At 41.5% G+C, this 23,236-nt stretch overlaps 1 protein-coding gene across 4 annotated transcripts in view; it reads right to left on the bottom strand.

The window, feature by feature from the left end:
• The window catches only part of dennd4a (DENN/MADD domain containing 4A), a 161,973-nt gene that overhangs the window by 74,619 nt on the left and 64,118 nt on the right, over positions 1-23,236 (bottom strand). For all 4 annotated transcript variants that reach the window (XM_072277956.1, XM_072277959.1, XM_072277955.1 and 1 more), the window contains exons 10-13: positions 9,995-10,170; positions 8,717-8,817; positions 2,535-2,753; positions 323-468 (exon numbers count right to left, since the gene is read on the bottom strand). In XM_072277956.1, the coding sequence (XP_072134057.1) occupies positions 323-468; positions 2,535-2,753; positions 8,717-8,817; positions 9,995-10,170 (642 nt within the window). The remainder of the gene's footprint in view (positions 1-322; positions 469-2,534; positions 2,754-8,716; positions 8,818-9,994; positions 10,171-23,236) is intronic.

The following is a 23,236-nucleotide window of genomic DNA, read 5'->3' on the forward strand; positions in this document are numbered from 1 at the left end:
GATAGTATTAGTGATGAATGAAAGATATTTAACGACATTTGGATGTTATGGATTATTAATTTGTTTGATACTGGTAAGTTTCACACAGGAACATCATTGCGGTCAGGTGAGTACTGTCAACTTAAGTTTCTAAATGAACATCCCTTATTTGACTCAGTTATGAAACAGACTGAAGTTCTGCAAAGTAGATAGCATTGCAGAATTACTTAAACATGGACCACTTAAAATTGTGCACAAGGATCTGAAAGGACTTCCAATTTCAGAAGCCCTAACTTTAACTGCAGTTCACTTCCTCCTTTAATAAAATTCTACAGTGACTTACTTTGTCCACACAATCATCAAAGAAAGCCAAACTTGCATCCTTGTCACTCACGAAGGAGCATTCTTCGATGAAACGAATAAACATCTGTGTTTTTGTCATCAATGAGTAAAACTTCTGGTGGGAACGATCTCTGCTTCTCAGAAAACCTACAATAATTAACATGAAGTAAATGATTTTCAATATATTTTGTCCAATTAAATTTGTTTCCACTATACAAATCAAAATCTTGGTTGGCCCTCGTTAGAATTCTTAACTGTTTTATACAATATAGCTCTGGGAATTTCTGAGTGAAACTGAACTGTAAAATGAAAACAGAATATGCTACAAATATTCAGGAAATCAGTAATCTGGAAGAAGAAACTGATTTTATTTATTTATTTAGAGATACATGGTTAACAGGCCCTTCTGGCCCAACGAGCTCATGCAACCCAATTACACCCATGTGGCCAATTAAACTACTAATTGGTACACCTTTGTAATTACTGGAGTTCTTTGAGGATATAACAAGCGTAGTGGAGAGAGGGGAACAGACGGACATTATTTACTTGGATTTCCGGAAGGCGTTTGATAAGGTGCCACATAAAAGACATCCATAAGATAAGGATTCACAGAGTTGGGTTGATGTATTAGCACGGATAGAGGATTGGTTATCTAATAGAAAGCAGAGAGTTGGGATACATTGGTGTTACTCTGGTTGGCAATCAGTGGTGAGTGATGTGCTGCAGGGGTTGGTGCTGGGCCTGCAACTGTTCACAATATACATTAACAATCTGAAAGAGGGGACCGAGTATAGTGTAGCTAAGTTTGCTGACGATACTAAATTGAGTGGAAAAGCAAATTCTGCAGAAGATACGGAAAGTCTGCAGAGAGATATACATAGGTTAAGTGAGTGGGCAAGGGTCTGGCAGATAGAGTACAATGTTGGTAAATACAAGGTCATTCACTTTGGAAGGAAAAATGACAGAGATCATCATTTAAATGGTAAAAAAATTACAGCGTGCTGTTGTGCAGAAGGACTTGGCAGTGCTTGTGCACGAGTCACAGAAGGTTGGTTTGCAGGTGCAGTAGTGTATCAAGAAGGTAGATAGAATGTTGGCCTTCATTGATAGAGGAATTGAATTTAAGCACAGGGAGGGTATGCTGCAAACAGTGCAGGGTACTGGTGAGGTTGCACGTGAAGAACTGTGTGCAGTTCTGGTCTGCTTACTTGAGGAAGGATATATTGACTTCGGAGGTGGTGCAGAGGAGGTTCACCAGGTTGATTCCAGAGATGAGGGGGTTAGAGTATGAGGGAAGATTGAGTCTCCTGGGGCTGTACTTGCTGGAGTTCAGAAGAATGAGTGGAGATCTTACAGAAACATAAATTATGAAAGGGACAGATAAGATAGAGGCAGGAAAGCTGTTTCCACTGGTAGGTGAGACTAGAACTAGGGTCATGGCCTCAAGATTCTGTGGAGTAGATTTAAGATGGAGATGAGGAGGAACTGCTTTTCCCAGAGAGTGGTGAATCTGTGGAATTCTCTGTCCAATGAAGCAGCGGAGGCTACCTCAGTAAATACATTTAAGACAAGGTTGGATAGATTTTTGCATAGTAGGGGAATTAAGCGTTATGGGGAAAGGGCAGGTAGGTGGAGATGAGCCCATGGCCAGAGCAGCCATAATGTTATTGAATGGTTGAGCAGGCTCGATAAGCCAGATGACCTACTCCTGCTCCTATTCCTAGTCCTTATGTTGGAGGAGACTGAAGCACCCGGAGGAAACCCACACAGTCACAGACAGAACATATAGTACAAACTCCTTACAGACAGCGGTGGGAATTATACCCAGGTCACTGGTGTTGTAAAAACATTGCAATAAAAAATACACAAACAGATCAAAGTTTGGTGCCCAGAACCTGTGCTCTAAATATTTCTTTGGAAAAACATTCAAAGTTAACAGCTGCACGGAGATGAATTATTCTTATTTCCACAATATCATAACATTAGTTTTGTGGAATGTATGAGGTTTTTTTTTTACTAGATTAAAAGGAAATGTTATAAACTATGAAGCATTTATCTTTCACACCAAAACTTAACCATGATCTAAAACCAAGGAACTCACTAATATTTTTGAATTCAAGCAATTTGCATGTTTAGTTAATAACGTGTATGTCTCAAATACTTGGTAAGTGCAAATTCAAAAACCAGAGACATTTTTAAGTAACGGTAACCACCTTGAAGATCAAACAGTGAGCTAGCGTCTGTTGTTTTCTCAGAAGGAGCCTCTGTGATAGGTCGGAGGTATGTTCTGTAACCCTTCAAAATGGAAGCCATGAAGCGAAGAAAAGCTTCTTGTATTTCCAGTTCGAACACCTGCATCTTTTTACCAGAGTTTAAATCATGATCATTCATTGTTAATTCCATTAAAGCTTCCTCTCTTGGTCTTTGATGCACTGAAAGGAAACACATTTAGTTTTACATTTAAATGCTTAATGTAAATTACGCACCCTCTAATGAACGGCACTGGAAAATAGAGCAATTTTAATTGATTTTGAAGATCTGACTTGAAAAAAAATTGGGAATATTATCCTTTCTAATTCCTCCCCCGTCAATGCCCTGATTAATGACAGATATAAATCCACTGAAGCCTCACAGGGCTAATTTTCCCTTGTAAGCATAAACAATAAGTATTTACACTTGCATTATTTCACTGAAATGTAAAAAAAATGAAAGCTACTCAATTTTAACTTTAAGTGAAAAAAAATTACACAACTTATGGAAACAGAATCAGAATAAAAAGGCAAAGAGCTAACAATGGTGTAATCCTGATGGCATTATTTGTTTTTCAAAGCAAAGTAAACTCATTATCGCAGTACATATATCTAAGTACCAGAGTTGATTAGAGTGCTTAAGGTAAAGGAATCCTTAGGGGTCAAGTGATCATGATATGATAGAATTCACTCTGAAGTTTGAGAAGGAGAGCTGAAGTCAGATGTATCAGTGCTACAGTGGAGTAAAGGGAATTACAGAGGCATCAGAGAGGAGCAGGACAAAACTGATTAGAAAGCAGGGATGACAACAGAGCAGCAATGGCCAGACTTCTGGAAGCAATATCGAAGGCACAGGATATATACATCCCATAGACAAAAAGGTATTCTAAAGGCAAGATGGCACAACCGTGGCTGCCAAGAGAAGTCAAAGTCATACAAAAGCCAAAGAGAGGGCATATAATAGAGCAAAAATTAATAGGAAGTTAAGCATATTGGAAAGCTTCTGAAAACCAACTAAAAAGTCAAAGGAAAAGATGGAATACAAAGATGAGTTAGCCATTAATATTAGAACATGGAACATAGAAATCTACAGCACAGCGCATTACAGGCCCTTCGGCCCACAATGTTGTGCTGACCATGTAACCGATTCCAGAAACTGCCTAGAATTTCCCTACTGCATAGCCCTCTATTTTTCTAAGCTCTGTGTACCTATCTAAGAGTCTCTTAAAAGACCCTATTGTATCCGTGTCTACCACCGTTGCTGGCAATACATTCCACCCACCCACCATTCTCTGTGTGAAAAACTTACCTCTGACATCCCCTTGTACCCACTTCCAAACACCTTAAAACTGTGCCCTCTCGTGTTAGCCATTTCAGCCCTGGGAAAAAGTCTCTGACTATCCACACAATCAATGCCTCTCATCATCTTATACACCTCTATCAGGTCACCTCTCATCCTCCGTCGCTCCAAGGAGAAAAAGCCAAGTTCACTCAATCTATTCTCTTTGAAGGCATACTCTCCAATCTAGGTAACAACCTTGTAAATCTCCTCTGCATTCCTTCTAGAGTATCCATTATTAAAGAGGATATCAAAAGTTTTTCAGATACATTCAGTGTAAAAGAGAGGTGAGAGTGGATATCAGACCGCTGAAAAAATGATGGAGAGGTAGTAACAGGGGTGATAAGGAAATGGCAGCCGAAGTGAATAAGTACTTTGCATCAGTCTTCGCTGTGGAAGACTCTAGTAGTATGTCAGAGGTTCAAGTGTGTCAGGGGTAGAAGTGTGTGAAGTTGGAATTATTAGGGAGGGGCTTATTGGGAAACTGTAAGGTCTAAAGGTAGAAAAAGTCACCTGGACCAGATGGTATGCACCCCAGGGTTCTGAAAGAGGTGGCTAAAGAGACTGTGGAGGCATTAATAATCTTCTTTTAAGAATCAATTGGTTTTGGCATGGTTCTGGTGGAATGGAAAATAGTAAATATAACTCCACTCTTCAAGAAGTGAGAAAAGCACAAGAAAGGAAACTATAGGTCTGACAGTTAGTGGATGGAAGATGTTGGAGTCAATTGTTAAGGATGTGGTTTCGAGGTACTTGGAGACACATGATAAAATAGGCCGTAGTCATGGTTTCCTCAAGGGAAATCTTGTCTGACAAATCTGTTGCAATCTTTGAAGAAATAACAAACGGGATAGGCAAAACAGAATTGGTGAATGTGTACTAGATTTTCAGAAAGCCTTTGACAAGGTGCCATACATGAGGCTGCTAACAAGTTAAGACCCATGGTATTACAGGAAAGATATGAGCATGGATAGAGTATTGGATGATTGCCAGGAGGCAAAGTGTGGGAATAAAGGGAGCCTTTTCTGGTTGGCTGCCAGTGACCAGTGGCGTTCCACAGGGGTCTGTGTTGGGACCCCTTTTTGTACATTATATGTCAATGACTTAAGGTGATGGAAATGATAGCTTTGTGGCCAAGTTTGCGGATGATACAAAGTAAATGGGCAGGTAGTTTTTTGAAGAAGTAGAGAGGCTACAGAAGGCCTTAGACAGATTAGGAGAATGGGCAAAACAGTGGCAGATGGAATACAGTTTTGGGAAGTGTATGGGAAGGCATTTTGGGAGAAGTAGTAAAATGGAAGACTATTTTCTAAATGGAGAGAAAATACAAAAATCTGAGGTGCAAAGCAACTTAGCAGTCCTTATGCAGGATTCCCTAAAGGCTAATTGGCAAGTTGGATCTGTGGTGAGGAAGGCAAATGCAATATTAGCATTTATTTCAAGAGGACAAGAATATAAAAAACAAGGTTGTAATGTTGAGCCTTTTAAAGCACTGGTGAGGCCTCACTTGGAGTACTGAGAGCAGTTTGGGGCCTCTTATCTAAAAAAGGATGAGCTGACATTGGAGAATGTTCATAGGAGGTTCATGGAAATGATTCCTGGATTGAGGGCTTGTCATATGAAGAGCATTTGATGGCTCTGGGCCTGTACTTCCTGGAATTCAGAAGAATGAGGGGTGACCACATTGAAACCTATCAAATGTTGAAAGGCTTCCAGAGAGTGGATGTGGAGGGGATGTTTCCTATGGTGGGGTAGTCTATTAACAGAGTGCACAGCCTCAGAATAGAGGGGTGTCCTTTTCAAACAGACATGAGGAGGAATTTATTTTGCTACAGTGTGGTGAATCTGTAGAATTTGTTGCCATAGGAGACTGGGGAGGCCTAGTCATTGGGTATACTGAAGGCAGAGGTTGATAGATTATAGATTAGTCAGGGCATGAAGGGATATGGGGAGAAAGCATATTGGGGCTGAGGGACAAAATGTATCAGCCATGATGAAATGGCAGAGAAGATTCAATGGGCCAAATGGCCTAATTATGCTTCTATATCTTACAGTCTTACATGTCACCATTACTACTGAGATTCATTTCTTGCAGATATTCACAATAGAAAAAAGGTACAACAGAATCAGTGAAAAATTACACACAAATACTGACAATCAATATGCAAACACAAATAAAAAAATAATAAATAAGTAAATAAATAATACTGAGAACATGAGTGGTCAAATTTTTTTTACACTGAATGTACTAAAGAACATTAAAGCATGTATGTTTCTGGCAAGATGAAGACGCAGCTGACTATTGGTCTCCACAATCTTGGGTGAAGGTAATTTTAAGAGTCTGAACAACAATCTTGCTGGCTTCAGCAAAAATGAACACACATTAAGAATTGCAAATCGGCTCTGTGGCCTTCTAAATCTTAAGCAATTTGATTGGGAATTTTGTATCCAATAAAAAAAATCAAGATATCCTGCAACTTTTTGATTTCTGTAAACTGAAAATGGAGTTCTACAGTGCCTGGGATGATTACAAAGAGAACTAGGCATCCTGTGTGAAGTTAAGAATTGCAGCTTTGATCAAGAAGAAACTCTGTTTTAAGTGCATGAGCAACTAATGTGATCAGACTGGACATCTGATGTCAACAAACCTGGGCAAGTACAAGGATAAACACAAGAGATTCTGCAGATGCTGGAAACCCAGGGCAACAATCACAAAACGCCAGAGGAACTCAGCAGGCCAGGCAGCATTTGCGGAAAGGAATAAAGAGCTGACATTTCGGGCTCGATCAGGGTCCAATGAAGGGTCTTGGTCCAAAACGTTAACTCTATATTCCTTTCAATAGTTGCTGCCTGACCTGGTGAGTTCCTCCAGCATCTCATGTATTACGAAGTATGAGGATTATACAATTCATAGTCATAGTCATACTTTATTGATCCCGGGGGAAATTGGTTTTCATTACAGTTGCACCATAAATAATAAATAGTAATAAAACCATAAATAGTTAAATAGTAATATGTAAATTGTGCCAGGAAATAAGTCCAGGACCAGCCAATTCAATGAAATTATAGTCACAGAACCTTTTCCTAGAAAATACACATCCTTTTTAATAATTCCGATATACGATGTGTATTACAGGATATTGGAAATACACAATATATATAAGATACATGCAAGGCGATGCTAAGCCAGCTCTACACTTCACGAGTTACCAGGACCAAAAGACTGCGGATATGACAGTGATTTGGCAAAGATCCCTTGCTGCTGCACAGATAACTCTGTGGTCTCCATGGTATCTGAAAGTCACTAGTTTTTAAAAGGAATGATCAGTATTCACAAGAGAGAGCGATCTCGATGAAAGTGAGATCAGCTTATGCGCTGGAACAGGTCGAGGTTAAGAGGATGTGCTGGAATGTTTGAAAGTCCCCTGGATTGGATGGGACATACCTCAGGTTACTATGGAAGTGAGCGAAGAGATTGCTGACTTTTTGTGATGATCTTTGAATCCTCACTGGCCACAGGAGACGTATCAGAAGGTTAATAGGGATAAGAGGATTCTTAGAGAAGCATAGTCTGAACAGAGATGGTCAGCGTGGGTTTGTAGTGGCCAGATCATGCCTCATGAGCCTTACTGACTTTTTGTGGAAGTGACAAAGCAAATTGATGAAGGTAGAGAGTATAAGTTCCCCATGATACCCGTATTTAGAAAGTAAGGGGACATAGGAGCCAAGGAAACTTGGCTGTGCGGATTCGGAATTGGCTTGCCCACAGAACACAGAAGGTGGTAGTAGATCTATTCTGGGACCCCTGTTCTTTGTGATTTTTTTAATATTGTAAATGACTTAGATGAGGATGTCGGAAGGTGGAATAGTAAGTTTGCAGATGACAAAGTAAGGTTAGTGGTGTTGTGGAAAGGAGAGAAGGTTGTCGTAAGTTACAACAGGAGATTGATGGGATGCAGAGCTGAGAAGTGGCAGGTGGAATTCAATTTGGAAAAAAGTGCAAAATAATTTTATTTGGAAGGTTGAACATGAAGGCAGAACACGAGGTTACTGGTAGGATTCTTAGCATTGTGAAGGAAGAGAGGTATTTTGGGTCCAAGTCCATAGATACCATCCATCCTGGATTCTGGATTTCCTGCATACCTCAAAGTTGCCACGCAAGTTGGTAGGATGGTTAAGAAGGCACATGATGTGTTGGCCTTCGTTAGTCAGGGGATTGAGTTCAAGAGCATTGAGGTAATATTGTTGCTCTACAAAATTTGGGAGTATTGCATTCAGCTCTAATCACCTTAGAAGAAGGATGTGGAAGCTTTCGAGAGGGTGCGGAGGTGATTTACCAGAATGCTGCCTGGACTAGGGAGCATGACCTGTGAAGAAAAGCTGAGCAAGCTGGGGCCTTTCTCTTTGCAGTGAAGTTGAGTGAGAACCGACTTGAGAGTAGCACATATGATGGTAAAGAAAAATATATAGAGTGGACAGCCAGTGTGCCCGTTTTCCCCAGAGTGGCAATAGCTAATACATGAGGACATAATTTAAGGTGTTCAGAGGAAACTATAGAGGGGACAACAGAGCTAGGTTTTTTCTTTAAACACAAAGTGGTAGGTACATGGAACGTGCCACCGGGGTGCTGGTAGAGGCAAAAACATTAGGGACTTTCAAGAGACAGTGATGAAAGAAAAAACTGAGGGCTACGTGGGAGGGAATTTGGAGTAGGTGAAAGGGTCAGCACAACACTGTGGGCTGAAAGGCCTGTATCTTTCTAGGAAAAGGACAAATTTCAGCAATACAGAGTTCATAACGTACTTACTCTCAGCCAGCTGTTCATAAATGTTGTTTAAAGAGTTGATCAGATTTTTACAGGCTTTCTTTGGAAGTACTTTCCACGTAAGGCTTTTCCTGTCATCAGTTCTGAAAGAACAAACTTTTAAATACGTACCTTGGACACAAATACCCAGCAAGTGAATTTTGAAACTGCATCACAATATTATTTTTAGTATCAGTAAAATTAAAGAGCACTGCAAGAACACTGTAACTGATAGCAAATTGAACAAAAAAAATCTGAAATGTAATTAAATGTACAGAACATGCTGATTGGCAAACTGCAATAATAGAGACAACAAACTATGAATTGGGTTTGTGACTTCACCATCAGTAAAGCACTTGTTAATGTAATTACAAAATGACCAATTGATATTATCTGCACATTAAGGGAAAGAACAGTTACATACAAATATCTTAAGAAAAATGTTGGTTACAAGTATCCTTTAGTCTTCTCTATTCAACAAGATCTATGCTGATCAGGAGAACGGGGTTGAAAGGGAAAATAAACCAGCCATGATTGAATAGCAGATCAAAATTGATGGGCTGAATGGCCTAATTCTGTTCCAATGAATTGTGGTCTAATTCGGCACATTCCTTCTTTTTCTACATAACATCTGATTCCCTAATGGTCCAAAAATCTGTATCTCAGGCTAGGGTAGACGTAGACATATTTTTGGACAGTAAGTAGTCAAGGCACTTGTCAAGATTATAGTAAAAATATTACAAGTATTAATTTTTTATTCTCACAAAAATTAAAAATAGCCACAGAATCAATAAAAACACTTAATTGAATTTAATTCTGAAGTCTACATATCCCAGTAGCTGAGTTCTCACGAGCTTGAACGTGAACCCACAGACCCGGGGGGGGCGGGATGGTGGAGGAGTCCATCAGCGTGAGGGGCAGCCAGCAGCTCAGGCGGCAGGTAGAAAATGCATCCATCAGTTCAAGAACAAGCCAGTGCTGGAAACTGGGGCTTCTGCAGAGAAACACTGGCAATTCTTTCCATTAGCTCTAGCAGTGGGTCAGAAGATTTTAAAATCATTTCAGTAAATAATGTGTGCCTGTCACACAACAATTGGAAAGAGAGGTGCTGCTGTGCAGAGGAGAGTCAAGATAAAAATCAGGTTTATTATCACTGACATGTCATGAAATGAGGTGTTTTCTGACAACAGTACAGTGCAATACAAATAATTACTATTTTGAAACTCAACTAATAATCAAAAGCCACATTTTACAATTTAATTGTATATGTCAAAATCTTACTGAGAGATGGTGTTAGTGTCTAGGTCCACGCAGCTTACATCACTTGGAGGATCATATAGGTCAAAGTAGCGGGAGTCAACCCCTACAATGAAGGGGCAAGGGGCACTAAGGACATCTGCCAGAGCCAAAGGGCACAGAGGAATATACGGACACGGCCAATGGAATGGAAATATCATCTGCATGTAAAGAATCACAGTAAAATCAACATACTTTCAGAAATACAGTACAAATAGAAAATGTATCCATTGTATCAAAGCACAACTAATGTCAAAACATCACCTAGAGCTACTGCTTAGAGCATTCCCACAACTTGAGTGAAAACATACAAATCTTTAAAAATGCAGACACTGCAAATTGTAGCAATACAAAATAAAAATATAAGTTTCTGTGAATACCCAGCAGGTAAGACAAGAGTGACAGAAAGAGTACAAAAGTTAATATCTCAAATCAACAACTCCTCACTAGGATGAAACAAACCTCATTTTTTGAAATTAGTAAATCATAAGCTTTTTATTCCTCAAAGTACAAAACAGAGTTGATAAGGTAAACACAAGCAGACTTTTTCCACTGAGGTTTGGTGGGACTAGAACTGGAAGTCATGGATTAAGGGTAAAAGGATCTTGAACCATGGGGGATAACTTCACTTGCCCCATCATTGAACTGTTCCAGCAACATATGGTCTCACTTTCAAGGGCTCATCTCATGTTCTCGATATTTTTTGCTTATTTATTATTATTACTTTTTTTTTATTTGTACAGTTTGTTGTCTTGCACACTGGTTTAATGCCCAATTTGGTTCAGTGTTTCATTGATTCTGTTATGGTTATTATTCTATTATGGATTTATTGAGTATGCCCACAAGAAAATGAAACTCACGGTTATATATGGTGATATATATATACTTTGATAAGTTTACTTTCAACAGTAGAATATTTAAGGGGGACATGGGTTTGATTGCAACATAGGTACATAGTCCAGGTGCAGGTTGATGGGACTAGGCAGAGAAATAGTTTGGTATGGACTAGATGGTCCAAAGAGCCTGTTTCTCTGTTATAGTGTTCTGTAACTCTAACAGCTGTACGTTGGGACTTTGGTAGATCTCACAGAAAATAAGTGAAAGTGACAACTTCAAAACTACAATCTAATATTTCATTGCTAAAATCGCTCCCAAAATACGCAAGGATCATTTTTTCAGCCAGAAAGATCTGTACATTTAAGAGAACAATTAATATGAATCACCATGTTGTCTCAGGTTTTAGGAATTTTAAGTGAAATTATAGGAGTTGTCATTTCAAGTTTTTATGGGTTATAGTACTCTCTTTCTCTAAACTATATAAAATAGATTGCACATAAAAGCAGTGATAAAAAGACAGCTGTTGAAGCGGTAATTGCCTGGTCCTTGAGTTCAAAGATAGTCCATAACTTTTGCTTGGTCTCTGTAGGCCTTTATGACATCTCAGATATTATAACCTCTAGAAGAGCTTGTCGTCTCCTTAGTATTCAAGAGATCAATATAAAGCATCTCTCTGGTGCCACAAGCAAATTCAAAGGTTTCAAAGGTACAATTTAATGTCAGAGAAATGAATACAATATACATCCTGAAATGCTTTTTCTTCGCACACATCCACGAAAACAGAGAAGTGCCCCAGGAATGAACAACAGTTAAATGTTAGAATCCCGAAGTCCCCCCAGCTCCCCTCTCTCCCTCACATGCGGAAGCGAGCAACAATCCCTTCCCCAGCAGCAAAAGTAAAGTGCACCCGCTACCAGCACTCAAGCGTGAGCAAGGCAATAGCAAAGACACAGACTTGCAGTTACCCCAAAGACTACATTGTTCACCCAATAATTCGACATGCTGCAGGCTCTCTCTCTCCTAATAAGGGAGAAAGAGATGACTCCATTTTCCAACGAGCAGGGAGACATAACAAACAACTTGCTGGCTTACGATGTTAAAAGTCCGTAACGTCGCTTTTTCCTGAGCTCTGTGTCTGAAGATCACAAGGATCCCGGGTCTCCAGGCACACAGCAGATGTTCCGACTCCCCCAATGACACACGGGTCTCCTGTGGTGACACCAACCCTTGATCTGCCCGTCTCCAGTTCCTCGAGATCCCAGGCTTCCGAATCTGAGCCGAAATCTTAGGCCAAGCCTTTGGCATGCCGAGTAGCGGCTGATTGTGGAATCCTGAGAGGGGGTTCCATTCCCGCAAAGAACCGTAGTCAGCGTGTAACTCCAGGTCAGGGTCTTCAAAAATGAAATTCCCAGGATGAGGCTTTCCTTTTCTTTCTCCTCGAAAGAACGGGGTTTCCCTTCCTCATCTGCATCTCCTCCATTTCCTGGACATCCACACTCAGCCCATGTTTCTGCTGCCTTAACAGTGATGGAGTTCTTGTCCTTACCTTCCCACCCCATGATCTCTACATCCAACACAACATTCTCCACCCACCATCTCTCTGAAGGGATCCTACCACCAAACACATCTTTACCTCTCCCCAACCTCCACTTTCTGCAGGGATCACTCCTTCTGTGATTCCCTTGTTCACTCATCCCTCCCCACTAATCTCCTGCCCAGCAACTAACCCTGCAAGCGGCCAAACCTGCGAACCTGCTGAGGTTGATTATTGTAGTTGGTGTTCCCAAAGCAGGTTCCTTTACACTGGTGAGTCCCACTGTAAATTGGGGGGCCACTTGGTCGAGTACCTCCGCTGAAGCAGAACTTCCCAGTGGCTCAACATTTTAAACCCGATTCCCATTCCGACATGTTGATCCATGGTCTCCTCTTGAGCCACGATGAGGCTACCCGCAGGGTGGAGGAGCTACACCTTGTACTCTGTCTGGGTAGCCTCGAGTCTGATGGCATGAATATGGATTTCTCTTTTCAGTAAACAAAAATCTCTCCCCTTCTCCTATTCCCCAATCTGACCTCTTACCTCTTTTCACCTGCCTATCACCTCCTCTTGGGTCCTTTCCTCCCCTTGTCCACTCTACTCTCTTATCAGTTTCCTTCATCTCCTTTCCTTTCCCACCCACCTGGTTTCACCCATCACCTTCTAGCTAACCTTCTTCCCTCTCTCCACTTTTTACTCTGGCGTCTTCCCCCTTCCTTTCCAGTCCTGAAGAAGAGTCTCGGCCTGAAACATCGACTGTTTACTCTTTTCTATAGATGCCTCCTGATCTGCTGAGTTCCTCCAGCATTTTATGTATGCTGCTCTGGATTTCCAGCATCTGCAGAATCTCTTGTGCTTAAAATTGAAGGAATGTTGCACAATTAACTCATGTTAGACAAGAATACTTATTCCAGAAACAAGACAACAGGAAGTACATCAACATCTTTTATAGATCCAAGTAGTCTGAATTAAAGCCCAAAGATAAAGTGCTATACACTAGCCGTAATCTTAAAAAATGTGTCTTCTTTAAAGATTTTCTTTATTATAGCCTTGGATACTGATAGAAGCAGATGGTAATAGGAAAGCATTTCACTGAGGGAGGGCAAGTTATGATGTCATTAGGCAGGAACTTGAGAGCATAAATTGGGAACAGATGTATTCAGAGAAATGCACAGTGCAGAGGATTTTTTATGGAACACTTGTATAGGGCTCTAGATAGGTTTATCCCTTTGCGGCAAGGAATAAATAGCAGGGCAAAGGGACCAAGGCTGACGAGAGGTAGAACATCTAGACAGGAGAAAGGAAGAAGCAAACTTCGGGTTTAGAAAGCAAGGATCAGGCAGGGCTCTTGATTCAAAGTCAAAGTACATTTATTACCAAAACGTGCATTATGTTACCATGTACGACATAGACATTCCTGTAGGCATTTGTAGGAAAATGAAGAAATTCAACAGAATTTATGTAAAACTACACATTAACAAATACTTACAATCAGCTAGTGAATTACAAGGTAGCCAGTAAGTAGGTCAATAATGGACTTGGGAGTGCTAAAAGAGGACACAAGAAGGCCTTGCTGAGTAGGACTAAGGAAAACTCTTAAGATGTTCTAAAGAACAGGAGGAGGTCTAAAGAACTAATCAGTGATAAAAGAAGAAACGAGTGCCTGGAGTCGGAGAAGGTAGGGAAGGTCCTTAATGCATACTGTAATGATTTATGTACCATGACACAATCTGAGGCTGCTTGCAGAAAACCTGGGTAATATGCATAGGCTGATAAGGAAAAATAACCTCATGTTGTGCAACAACCAACTCTGAGGAATTCTAACCACACGCCCTGAAATTAAATGGCATTACCATGGTTTAATCCTCTATCATCGACAACCCGAGAGTCACTCGAGCTCAGAAACTCGTCTGGACAAGCACATAAACACCATGGCTTATAGACCAAAATGCTGGCGGAATCTGCAGGTCAGGTAGTATCTATGGAGAGGAATGAACAGTTGACACCTCTGGCCGAGACCCTTCAACAGTGCTTGACCTGAAACGTACAGTCGATGTTTTGGGATGAGACCCTTCGGCAGGCCTGGAGAGAAAAAGCTGAGGAGTAGATTTAAAAGGTGAAGGAGGGGAGAAAGAAACAAGGTGATAGGGTGAAACTGGGAGGTAGAGGGATGTGGTAGAGATGGGAAGTTGGTGAAAGAAATACAGGGCTGGAGAAAGGGGAATATGATAGGAAAGAAAGGGGGATGGACCATCAGAGGGAGGTGGTGGGCAGGCAAAGAGATAAGGTGAGAGAGGAAAACGGGGATGGAGAGTAGTGAAGGAGAAGGGGGAGCCATTACCGGAAGTTTGAGAAATTGATGTTCATGCCATCAGGTTGGAGGCTACCCAGATGGAATAAAGGTGTTGTTCCTCCAACCTGAGCGTGGCCTCATCGCAACAGTAGAGGAGCCCATGTATCAACATATTGGAATGGGAATGGGAAGTGGAATTAAAATGGGTAGCCACTAGGAGATCCTGCTTCTTCTGCTTAGGAGGAATGATGGCGCCCTACAGCAACTCCTCTGCTTGCATCTTTGGAAACAGCTCTATTTCTACCTCTAATATCATTATTTTTTCCTTTCAGGGTTCTTTTGAAGACCCTGACCCGGAGATACACACAAGCTTCGGTTCTTTGTGAGAATGGGACCCGTTCTTGGGGTTCTATGACTGGCCGCTATTCCATATGCAAAGGGTTTGGCCTGAGAATCTCGATTGTATTCGGAAGCCTAAGATCTCGGGGCTCTGGAGACGGGTGGATCAAGGGTCGGTGTCATGGCCAGAGACTTGTATGTTGTTGAGGAGGCCGGAAAATCTTTCGCAGTGACCCCGAAGACCCGAGGTCTTTGCGATCTTCGGACACAGAGCTCGGAAAAAGCAACTAAATGGACTTTTAAGATCGTAAACCAGTGGGTTGCTGTTATGTCTCCCACCCGCTGTGAAAATGGGGACACCTCCTTCTCTCTTGCCAGGGAGAGACAGAACCTGTGGGTTGTGGAATTCGGATGAAATGCGTAACTTCTGGGGTAACTGTAAGGTCTGTGTCTTTGCTATTGCTTGGCACATGCTTGTGCTCGGTGATTGTACCGATGTGTGTTTATTTTTGCTGGTGGGCAAAGGGGGATCGTTGCTCACTGCTGCTTACACGTTGGGGGAGCTGGGGGGGACTTTGGGGTTCTCACATTTAATTGTCGTTCATTCTTTGGGGCACTTCTCTGTTTTCATGGATGTTTTACGAAGAAAAAGCATTTCAGGATGTATATTGTATACATTTCCCTGACATTAAACTTGACCTTTGAACAAAGTGTAGGTGCTCGACGAAGTGGTCTCCCAATCTACGTCGGATCTCATCAATACGAGGTTGAGTGTACTTGGCCTTTTCTCCTTGGAGCGACGGAGGATGAGAGGTGACCTGATAGAGGTGTATAAAATGATGAGGGGCATTGATCGTGTGGATAGCCAGGGGCTTTTTCCCCAGGGCTGAAAGGGCTAACACAAGGGGGCATAGTTTTAAAGGTGCTTGGAAACAGGTACCGAGGGGATGTCATGGCTAAGTTTTTCACACAGAGAGTGGTGAGTGCGTGAAATGCACTGCCGGTGACGGTGGTGGAAACTGATACAATAGGGTCTTTTACGAGCCTCTTAGATAGGTACATGGAGCCTAGAAAAATAGAGGGCTATGCACTAAGAAAATTCTAGGCAGTCTCTAGAGTAGGTTACATGGTTGACACAACATTGTGAGCCAAAAGGCCTGTAATGTGCTGTGAATTTCTATATTCTATGATACACAGGAGGTTACACCAGGAGCACCAGACACAGTATATGACCCCAAAAGACTCACAAGTGAAAGACCACCTCACCTGCAAGGTCTTTTTAGGGCCCTGAATGGTAATGGAGGAGGAGGTGTAAGGCAGGTGAAGCACTTGTTCCCTTGCAAGGAGAAGTCTTTGCTACGCCTACCCCTACACCTCCTCCTTCACAATTCAGGGCCCCAGACAGTCTTTCCAGGTGAGGCAACACTTCACCTGAGAGTTTGTTGGAGTCACCTACTGTATCCAGTGTGGCCTTCTGTATATCAGTGAGACCCAACGAAGATTGGAAGACCGTCTAGTCAAACTCCTACATCCCGACAGCTAGAGGAAGCGGGATCTCTCAGCGGTCATCCATTTTAATTTCACTTCTCATTCCGATATGTTAATCCATGGCCTTCTCTGCTGTCACGATGAGGTCATACACGGGTTGGAGGAACAACACCTTATATTCCATCTGGGTAGCCTCCAATCTGATGGCATAGATGTTGATTTCTCGAACTTCCAGTAATGTTCCCCACCCCCCTTCACCATTCCCCATCCCCTTTTCCCTCTCTCACCTCATCTCCTTGCCTGCCCATCGCCTCCCTCTGGTGCTTCTCCCCCTTTTCTTTCTTCCACGGCCTTCTGTCCTGTTCTATCAGACTCTCCCTTTTCCAGCCCTGTATCCCTTTCACCAATCAACTTCCCAGCTCCTTACTTCATCCCTCCCCCTCCCGATTTCATCCTACTACCTTGTGTTTCCCACTTCCCTCCCCCACCTTTTAAACCTGTTCCTCATCTTTTGCTCTCCAGTCCTGCTGAAGGGTCTTAGCCCAAAGTGTCGACTGTACATTTCAGGTCCTGTCCTGTTGAAGAGTCTTGGCCAGAGACATCAGCTGTTCTTTACTCTCCTTAGATGCTGCCTGACCTGCCAATTCCACCAGTATTTTGTGTAGGTTGCTTGGATTTCCAGCATCTGCAGATTTTCTCTTGTTTATGACCTGAAATGTCAACTGTTCATTCCTCTCCATAGATGCTGCCTGACCTGCTGAGATCCTACAGCATTTTGGCGTGTGCTCTTCCAATATCTGCAGATTCTCTTGCATTTATGGATAGAGATCAGAGGCTATCTATGCTACCAATGGCCTGCTTGGCTTTCGCTGGGATCACACTCATTCACACCTCCTAATGGTTCAAACACAGACAAAAGTTTCAAATGTGATGAAAGTGAGAGTGGGGTTGACACCTTGAAGGTATTTGTGGTAAGTGACTCTCTCACAGACATTCCAAAGCCTTTTGCCATTCACAATGCACCAGCCAGCAGTATGTCAGAACCTCCTGATGTGCGCAGTTTGAACAACATGCTGGACTACCGAGTCCACACGAACGGCATCATTGCAACCACTCAAATGTTCATTCTCTCTGCCATTGACGCATAGTTTTAAAGGTGCTTGGAAACAGCTGATAAAATGAAGGGCAGATGCTCATCTCGGCTCCTTCCACATCAACGGCCAAAACCCATGACCCCTCCATCAAGGACAAGAGCAACAGCTGCAGAGGAATGAATACTGCTCCCTGCAGGCTTCCCTCCCATCTCAATTGGAAACACAGTGCATCACCATTCCTTCAGTGCACTCCGGTAGAAGGAATCAAGGGAAAGACTATTTTCCAAATGGGAAGTGAATTCATAAATCAGAGGTGCAAGGGGACTTGGGAGTCCTAGTGCAGGATTCTCCAGAGGTTAACTTGCAGTCTGAATTGGTGGTAAGGAAAGTAAGTGCAGTGTTTGCATTTATTTCAAGAGGACTATGATTTAAAAGCAAGGATAGAATGCTGAGGCTTTATAAGGCATTGGTCAGATTGCATGTGGAGTATTGTGAGCTGTTTCAGACACCAGTATGGTTCTTGCTAAATAAGGGCATTAAAGGTTATGGAAAGAAGGCAGGAGAATGGGGTTGAGAGGGAAAATAAATGAGCCATGATCAAAAGACTTAATTCTGCTCCTATATCTTATGGTCTTATATGTGCAATCAGTTTACATTTTCTGGAAATGTCAAAACATAAGCTATTAAAATTGTTTGCCTCCATATATAACGTAAAAGAGATCAAGTGTGTTGGCTGAGCTCTCAACTTTTGTCTCTCTACATTTGATTCAAGAAACATGGTGAGAAGGTTCCAGATGCAAATGTTGGTCATGTTGCCAATACGAATCCCTGGAGTGGCCAGCAGTGAGGATCACAGTTCCAGGTTGTAACACTGCAGTGGCTGAAAGATCACTAGGCTTGATTTAATGAAGTCCCCACCCAACCCGCCTATGTATCAGCCCACCCAGGTTTACTGCTTGGGACAGCATGAAGAATAATCAAACAGGCTATGGCAGCCAGAGCCCATGGAACAACTTGCTAACACAACCCACAACAGTCTGCAAGAGAGGCACTCTGGAAAAGTTCAAAGTAAATTTGTTATCAAAGTGCATAGAGTATATATCACTCTCTCAAGTTTATAGGCAACTTTCCTGCAGGTAGGTGACCAGAACTGCATGTAATACTTATTAGGCCTAACCACCATATACAACTTCAACATAACATTCCAACTCTTGAACTCCATATTTTGATTTATGAAGGCATAAATCACCATATAATACTTCGAAATTCATTTTCTTCCAGACATTCACAGCAGTACAGAGAAATACAATAAAATCAACCAAAAACTACACAACTCAAGAATCAAATATTTTAATGATTGCAACAATAATCCTTTGCCAACTCCAGACTGAAATCTATACAAAGATTTTCATCATAATTTAAAAATTCATATCAAAATTTTGAATTAATCTAATTGTTATATACATTGTAAACCTAAGTTCTAATCTTTACAGACATTATTATGGGTAATTTTAAATAAGATGATACAGCCCCTGGCAAAATAAAACCAAAACTTGACAAGTTAGGAACATACAGATTAAGAATAAGAGTCAGTCTCCTAGCCTTTCAAGTATGCTCCCCTAGTTAACAAGATGGCAGAGCATGGTAGCATAGTGGTTAATGCCATTACTGTGCCAGCCACCTGGGTTCAATTCTTGCCACTGTCTGTTGGGAGTTTGTACATTCTCCCCGTGACAGTGTGGGTTTCATCCGGGTGCTCCCGTTTCCTCCCATATTGAAAAGTTATGCAACATGTTCTGGTCCTGTTCTATACTGGAACAGTTCTGGAAGTCAGTTTTTTCTGCAATTTCTAAAGCACTTAAAATTAATTTACAACCTAACAAATTAACTGTGCTTTTTGGAATAATTCCTCAAAATATCCGCGGTATCTCTTTGTCTGACCAACATGTTATTGCATTTGTTACATTGATAGCTAGGAGGGCTATTTTGTTGAAGTGGAAGGATATGTCGGCTCCATTCTGTCACAATGGTTCTCTCACGTGATGCTATGTCTTAGTTTGGAGAAAATTAGAAGTCGAACCTTTGAACCTAAGTTTGATTTTGAGAAAAGATGGGGTTAATTTGCTCATTACTATCATTTGAGTTAATTGATAGATTTCCTCCATGATCTAATTGTGATTTTTTTGGTACTTTTTTTTATCTTGCTGGCAGTTTGATGTTTATCTTTAGAAGCTTTTTGTATGACGCATGGCTCCGGGGTTGAACACCTAATGGGTTTTTTTCACTTTCCTTTGCTTTAGTAGGGATTTTCTTTTCCTCTTTTTTTTTGTCACCAAAATGTTTTCAATCTTTAAAACAAAAATGTTTTTTTTTCTTGAGACATTGTAAGTGTTGCCTACTTTGATGTACTCGTTAATTTTGGATAATAATAATAAAAAGATTTGAAAAGAAAATTTATGCCAGTTAGTAGGTTAATTGGCCACATGGGTGGCAGAAGGACCTGGAATTAAGGGTTATGGGGAAAAGGCAGGTAGATGGAGCTGAGTTTACGGACAGATCAGCCATGATCTTATTGAATGGTGGGGCAGGCTCGATGGGCCAGATGGCCTACTCCTATTTCTTATGTTCTTATGACTGCATTGTGCTCTATCTCTGAATTTAAAAAAGATCACTGTGGTTCTGATTGTATCATCAACTCTGCCTTTCTATCAACTCATACCAACCTTTCACCAACTTGCTTATCAAGAATTTATCTATCCTCATCTTAAAAATATTCAAAGATTCTGATTCCACTGGCATTTGAGGGAGAGTTTTCTGCAAACTCATAACTCTCTGGGTTCACCACATCTATTTTACATAGGTATCCTCTGAGCTGAAGTGTTCTGGATTCTTTCAGAGCAATTCTTTTCACATCTGACCTGTCAGACTACCTCAGGGCCTTTTAAGTATCGCTCAAATTGTCTCTCACTCTTCTAAGCTACAGTACATGAAAGCCCGACCTGCCTAACTTCTCCTCTTATGGAAACCCATCCACCTGAGATATTAAACATTCTTTGAAGCGTTCCCAACACATTTACATCTTTCCTTAAGTAGACTAATGCTGCACACAGTATTCCAGGTACAGGTCTCACCAATGTCCTGTATAAATGAGCATAACCTCCCCATTTTCCATTAAACAATGACATTCTGAGAGGCATAGATTATGCAAACTTTCATACACATTTGACAAACTCTATTCCATCCAGACCTTTTATAGTATGAGTGTCCCAGTCAGTATTTGGAAAGTTAAAAATCACCAATTATCACAAATTTATTTTTCTGCAACTGTCTACTATCTTGCTACAAATTTGCTCCTCTATATCCCACTGACTACTGGAAGGTCTACAATGCCATTAATGAGGACATTCCTTTCCTATTCTTCAGTTCCACCCAAATAGCCTCAGTAGACGAGTTGCATCTTCACACTAGCCCTTTATGAATTGTGTACCTCACAACTCTGCAACTTCTCACCATTTAGACCAGGGGTTCCCAACTTTTTTATGCCGTGGACCAATACCATCAAGCAAGGGGTCTGTGGACCCCAGATTGGGGACCCCTGATTTAGATAATATTCATTCATATTTTACCTGCTGGAACAAATAAGTTCACATTTTCTTATATTATACTCCATTTCCTGATCACTTCCTACTTACGTAACCAACATTCGCATCCATCCTTGTGTCAGCAGCACAATGAGCTATCATATGATGAATACCTATATCCAAGTCATTTACACAAATTTCAAAATACTGAAACTCAACAACGAAACAACTTCTATTTAGTCCCCTCCATAGATGCTGCCTGACCTGCTGAGTTCCTCCAGCATTTTATGCATGAAACTCAACAATCCCTATGGTATACAATTCATTACACTTTAACAAACAGAAAAAGAACCATTTATGCCCTGATTCCTGGTAGCAGCCAACCATCTATCCATGTCCAAATATTCGAATATTTAATACCGGTACTGATATAATCTGCCTTCTGATATCACCAGTAATGCATAATCTCTCAACAATCTGTGAAGTTGCGCTGACATGAAGACAGTGCATAATCTTGTAAATGCCACTGCTTTGTCTTTACAGTGATTCAATTAGTCAGAATCAAGCTTAATGTCACTGGCATATGTTGTAAAATTTGTTGTTTTGCAATAGCAATTAAGTGCAATACTTTTAAAGTCTATAAATTATAATACGATATATAAAAAATTAAGTCGTGCAAAAAGACAGCAAAAAAAATTGAGGGAGTCTTCATGCACTCATTGACCATTGGTTCATTGTCCATTCAGAAATCTGATGGCAGAGGGGAAGAAGCTGTTTCTCTCTTCAGGCTGCCGTAGCTCCTCCTTGAGGAGAGGGCATGTCCTGGGTGATGGGGGTCCTTAATGGTGCATGTCACCTTCCTGAGGCATCACGTTTTAAAAGTGGCCCCAATGCTGGAGAAGCTAGTGCCCACGCTGGAGCTGCCTGAGTTTGCAACTTTCTGCAGCTCTTTCTGATCCTGTACAGTGGTCCCTCCATACCAGATGGTGATGCAACCAGTTAAGAGTGCTCTTCGTGATACACCTATGGAAATTTACAAGAGTCTTTGGTGACGTACCAAGTCTCCTCAAACTCCTAATGAATTTTAGCCTCTTTGTTGGGCTGTCTTTGCAATTGCATCAATGTTGAACCCAGAAAAGTTCCTCAGAGATGTCAACACTCAGGAACTTGAAACTGCTCACTCTTTCCACTGCTGATCCCTCGATGAGGACTGGTGTGTATTCCCCCAACTTCCCCTTCCTGAAAATCACAATCAATTCCTTGGTCTTACCAGTGTTGAGGGCAAGGTTATTGTTGCAACATCACTAAACCAGCTCATCTATCTCACTCCTGTGCACCTCATCACCAGCTAAAATTCTGCCAATAGTTGTGTCATCAGCAAATCTATAGGTGGTGTTTGAGTTGCGCCTAGCCACACAGTCGTGGGTGTAGAGAGAGTAGAGCAGTGGGCTAAACACACATCCTTGAGATGTGCCAGTGTTGACTGCCAGCAAGGAGATGTTATTTCTAAACTGCAATGACTGTGGTCTGCTGGTGACGAAATCAAGGCTCCAGTTGCAGAGGTCCAAGTTTTGAACTGTTGATTAGGTCTGAGGGTTTGATCATGTTGAGTGCTGAGCTGTAATCAATCAACTGTAGCCTGAAGTCCGTAGGTTTAGTTATTGTCCAGTTGCTCCAAGGCTGAGTGGAGAGCCAGTGAGATTGCATGGAGACAGGCAAATTGCAGTGGGTCCAGGTCCTTGCTCAGGAAGACCTACCTCTTAAAGCACTTCATCACAGTAGATGTGAGTGCAACTGGGTCATAGTCGTTGAGGAAGCTCACTCTGCTCTTCTTGGACACTGGTACGATTGTCATCTTTTTGAAGCAGGCAGGAACCTCTGACTGCAGCAGTGTCCTTGAACACTCCTGGTTGGCACAGGTTTTCAATGCCCTACCAGGTACACCATCAGGGCCTGATGTCTTGCAAGTGCTCACCTATATCCCTTATACTATGAACATCCACTTTCTGCAATAACTTAATCAAATACCTCCTATAAAAACAAAGCTATAGTTTTGCAAAT

This window comes from Mobula birostris, chromosome 14 (assembly GCF_030028105.1).
Source record: "Mobula birostris isolate sMobBir1 chromosome 14, sMobBir1.hap1, whole genome shotgun sequence".
Taxonomy (NCBI): Eukaryota; Metazoa; Chordata; class Chondrichthyes; order Myliobatiformes; family Myliobatidae; genus Mobula; species Mobula birostris.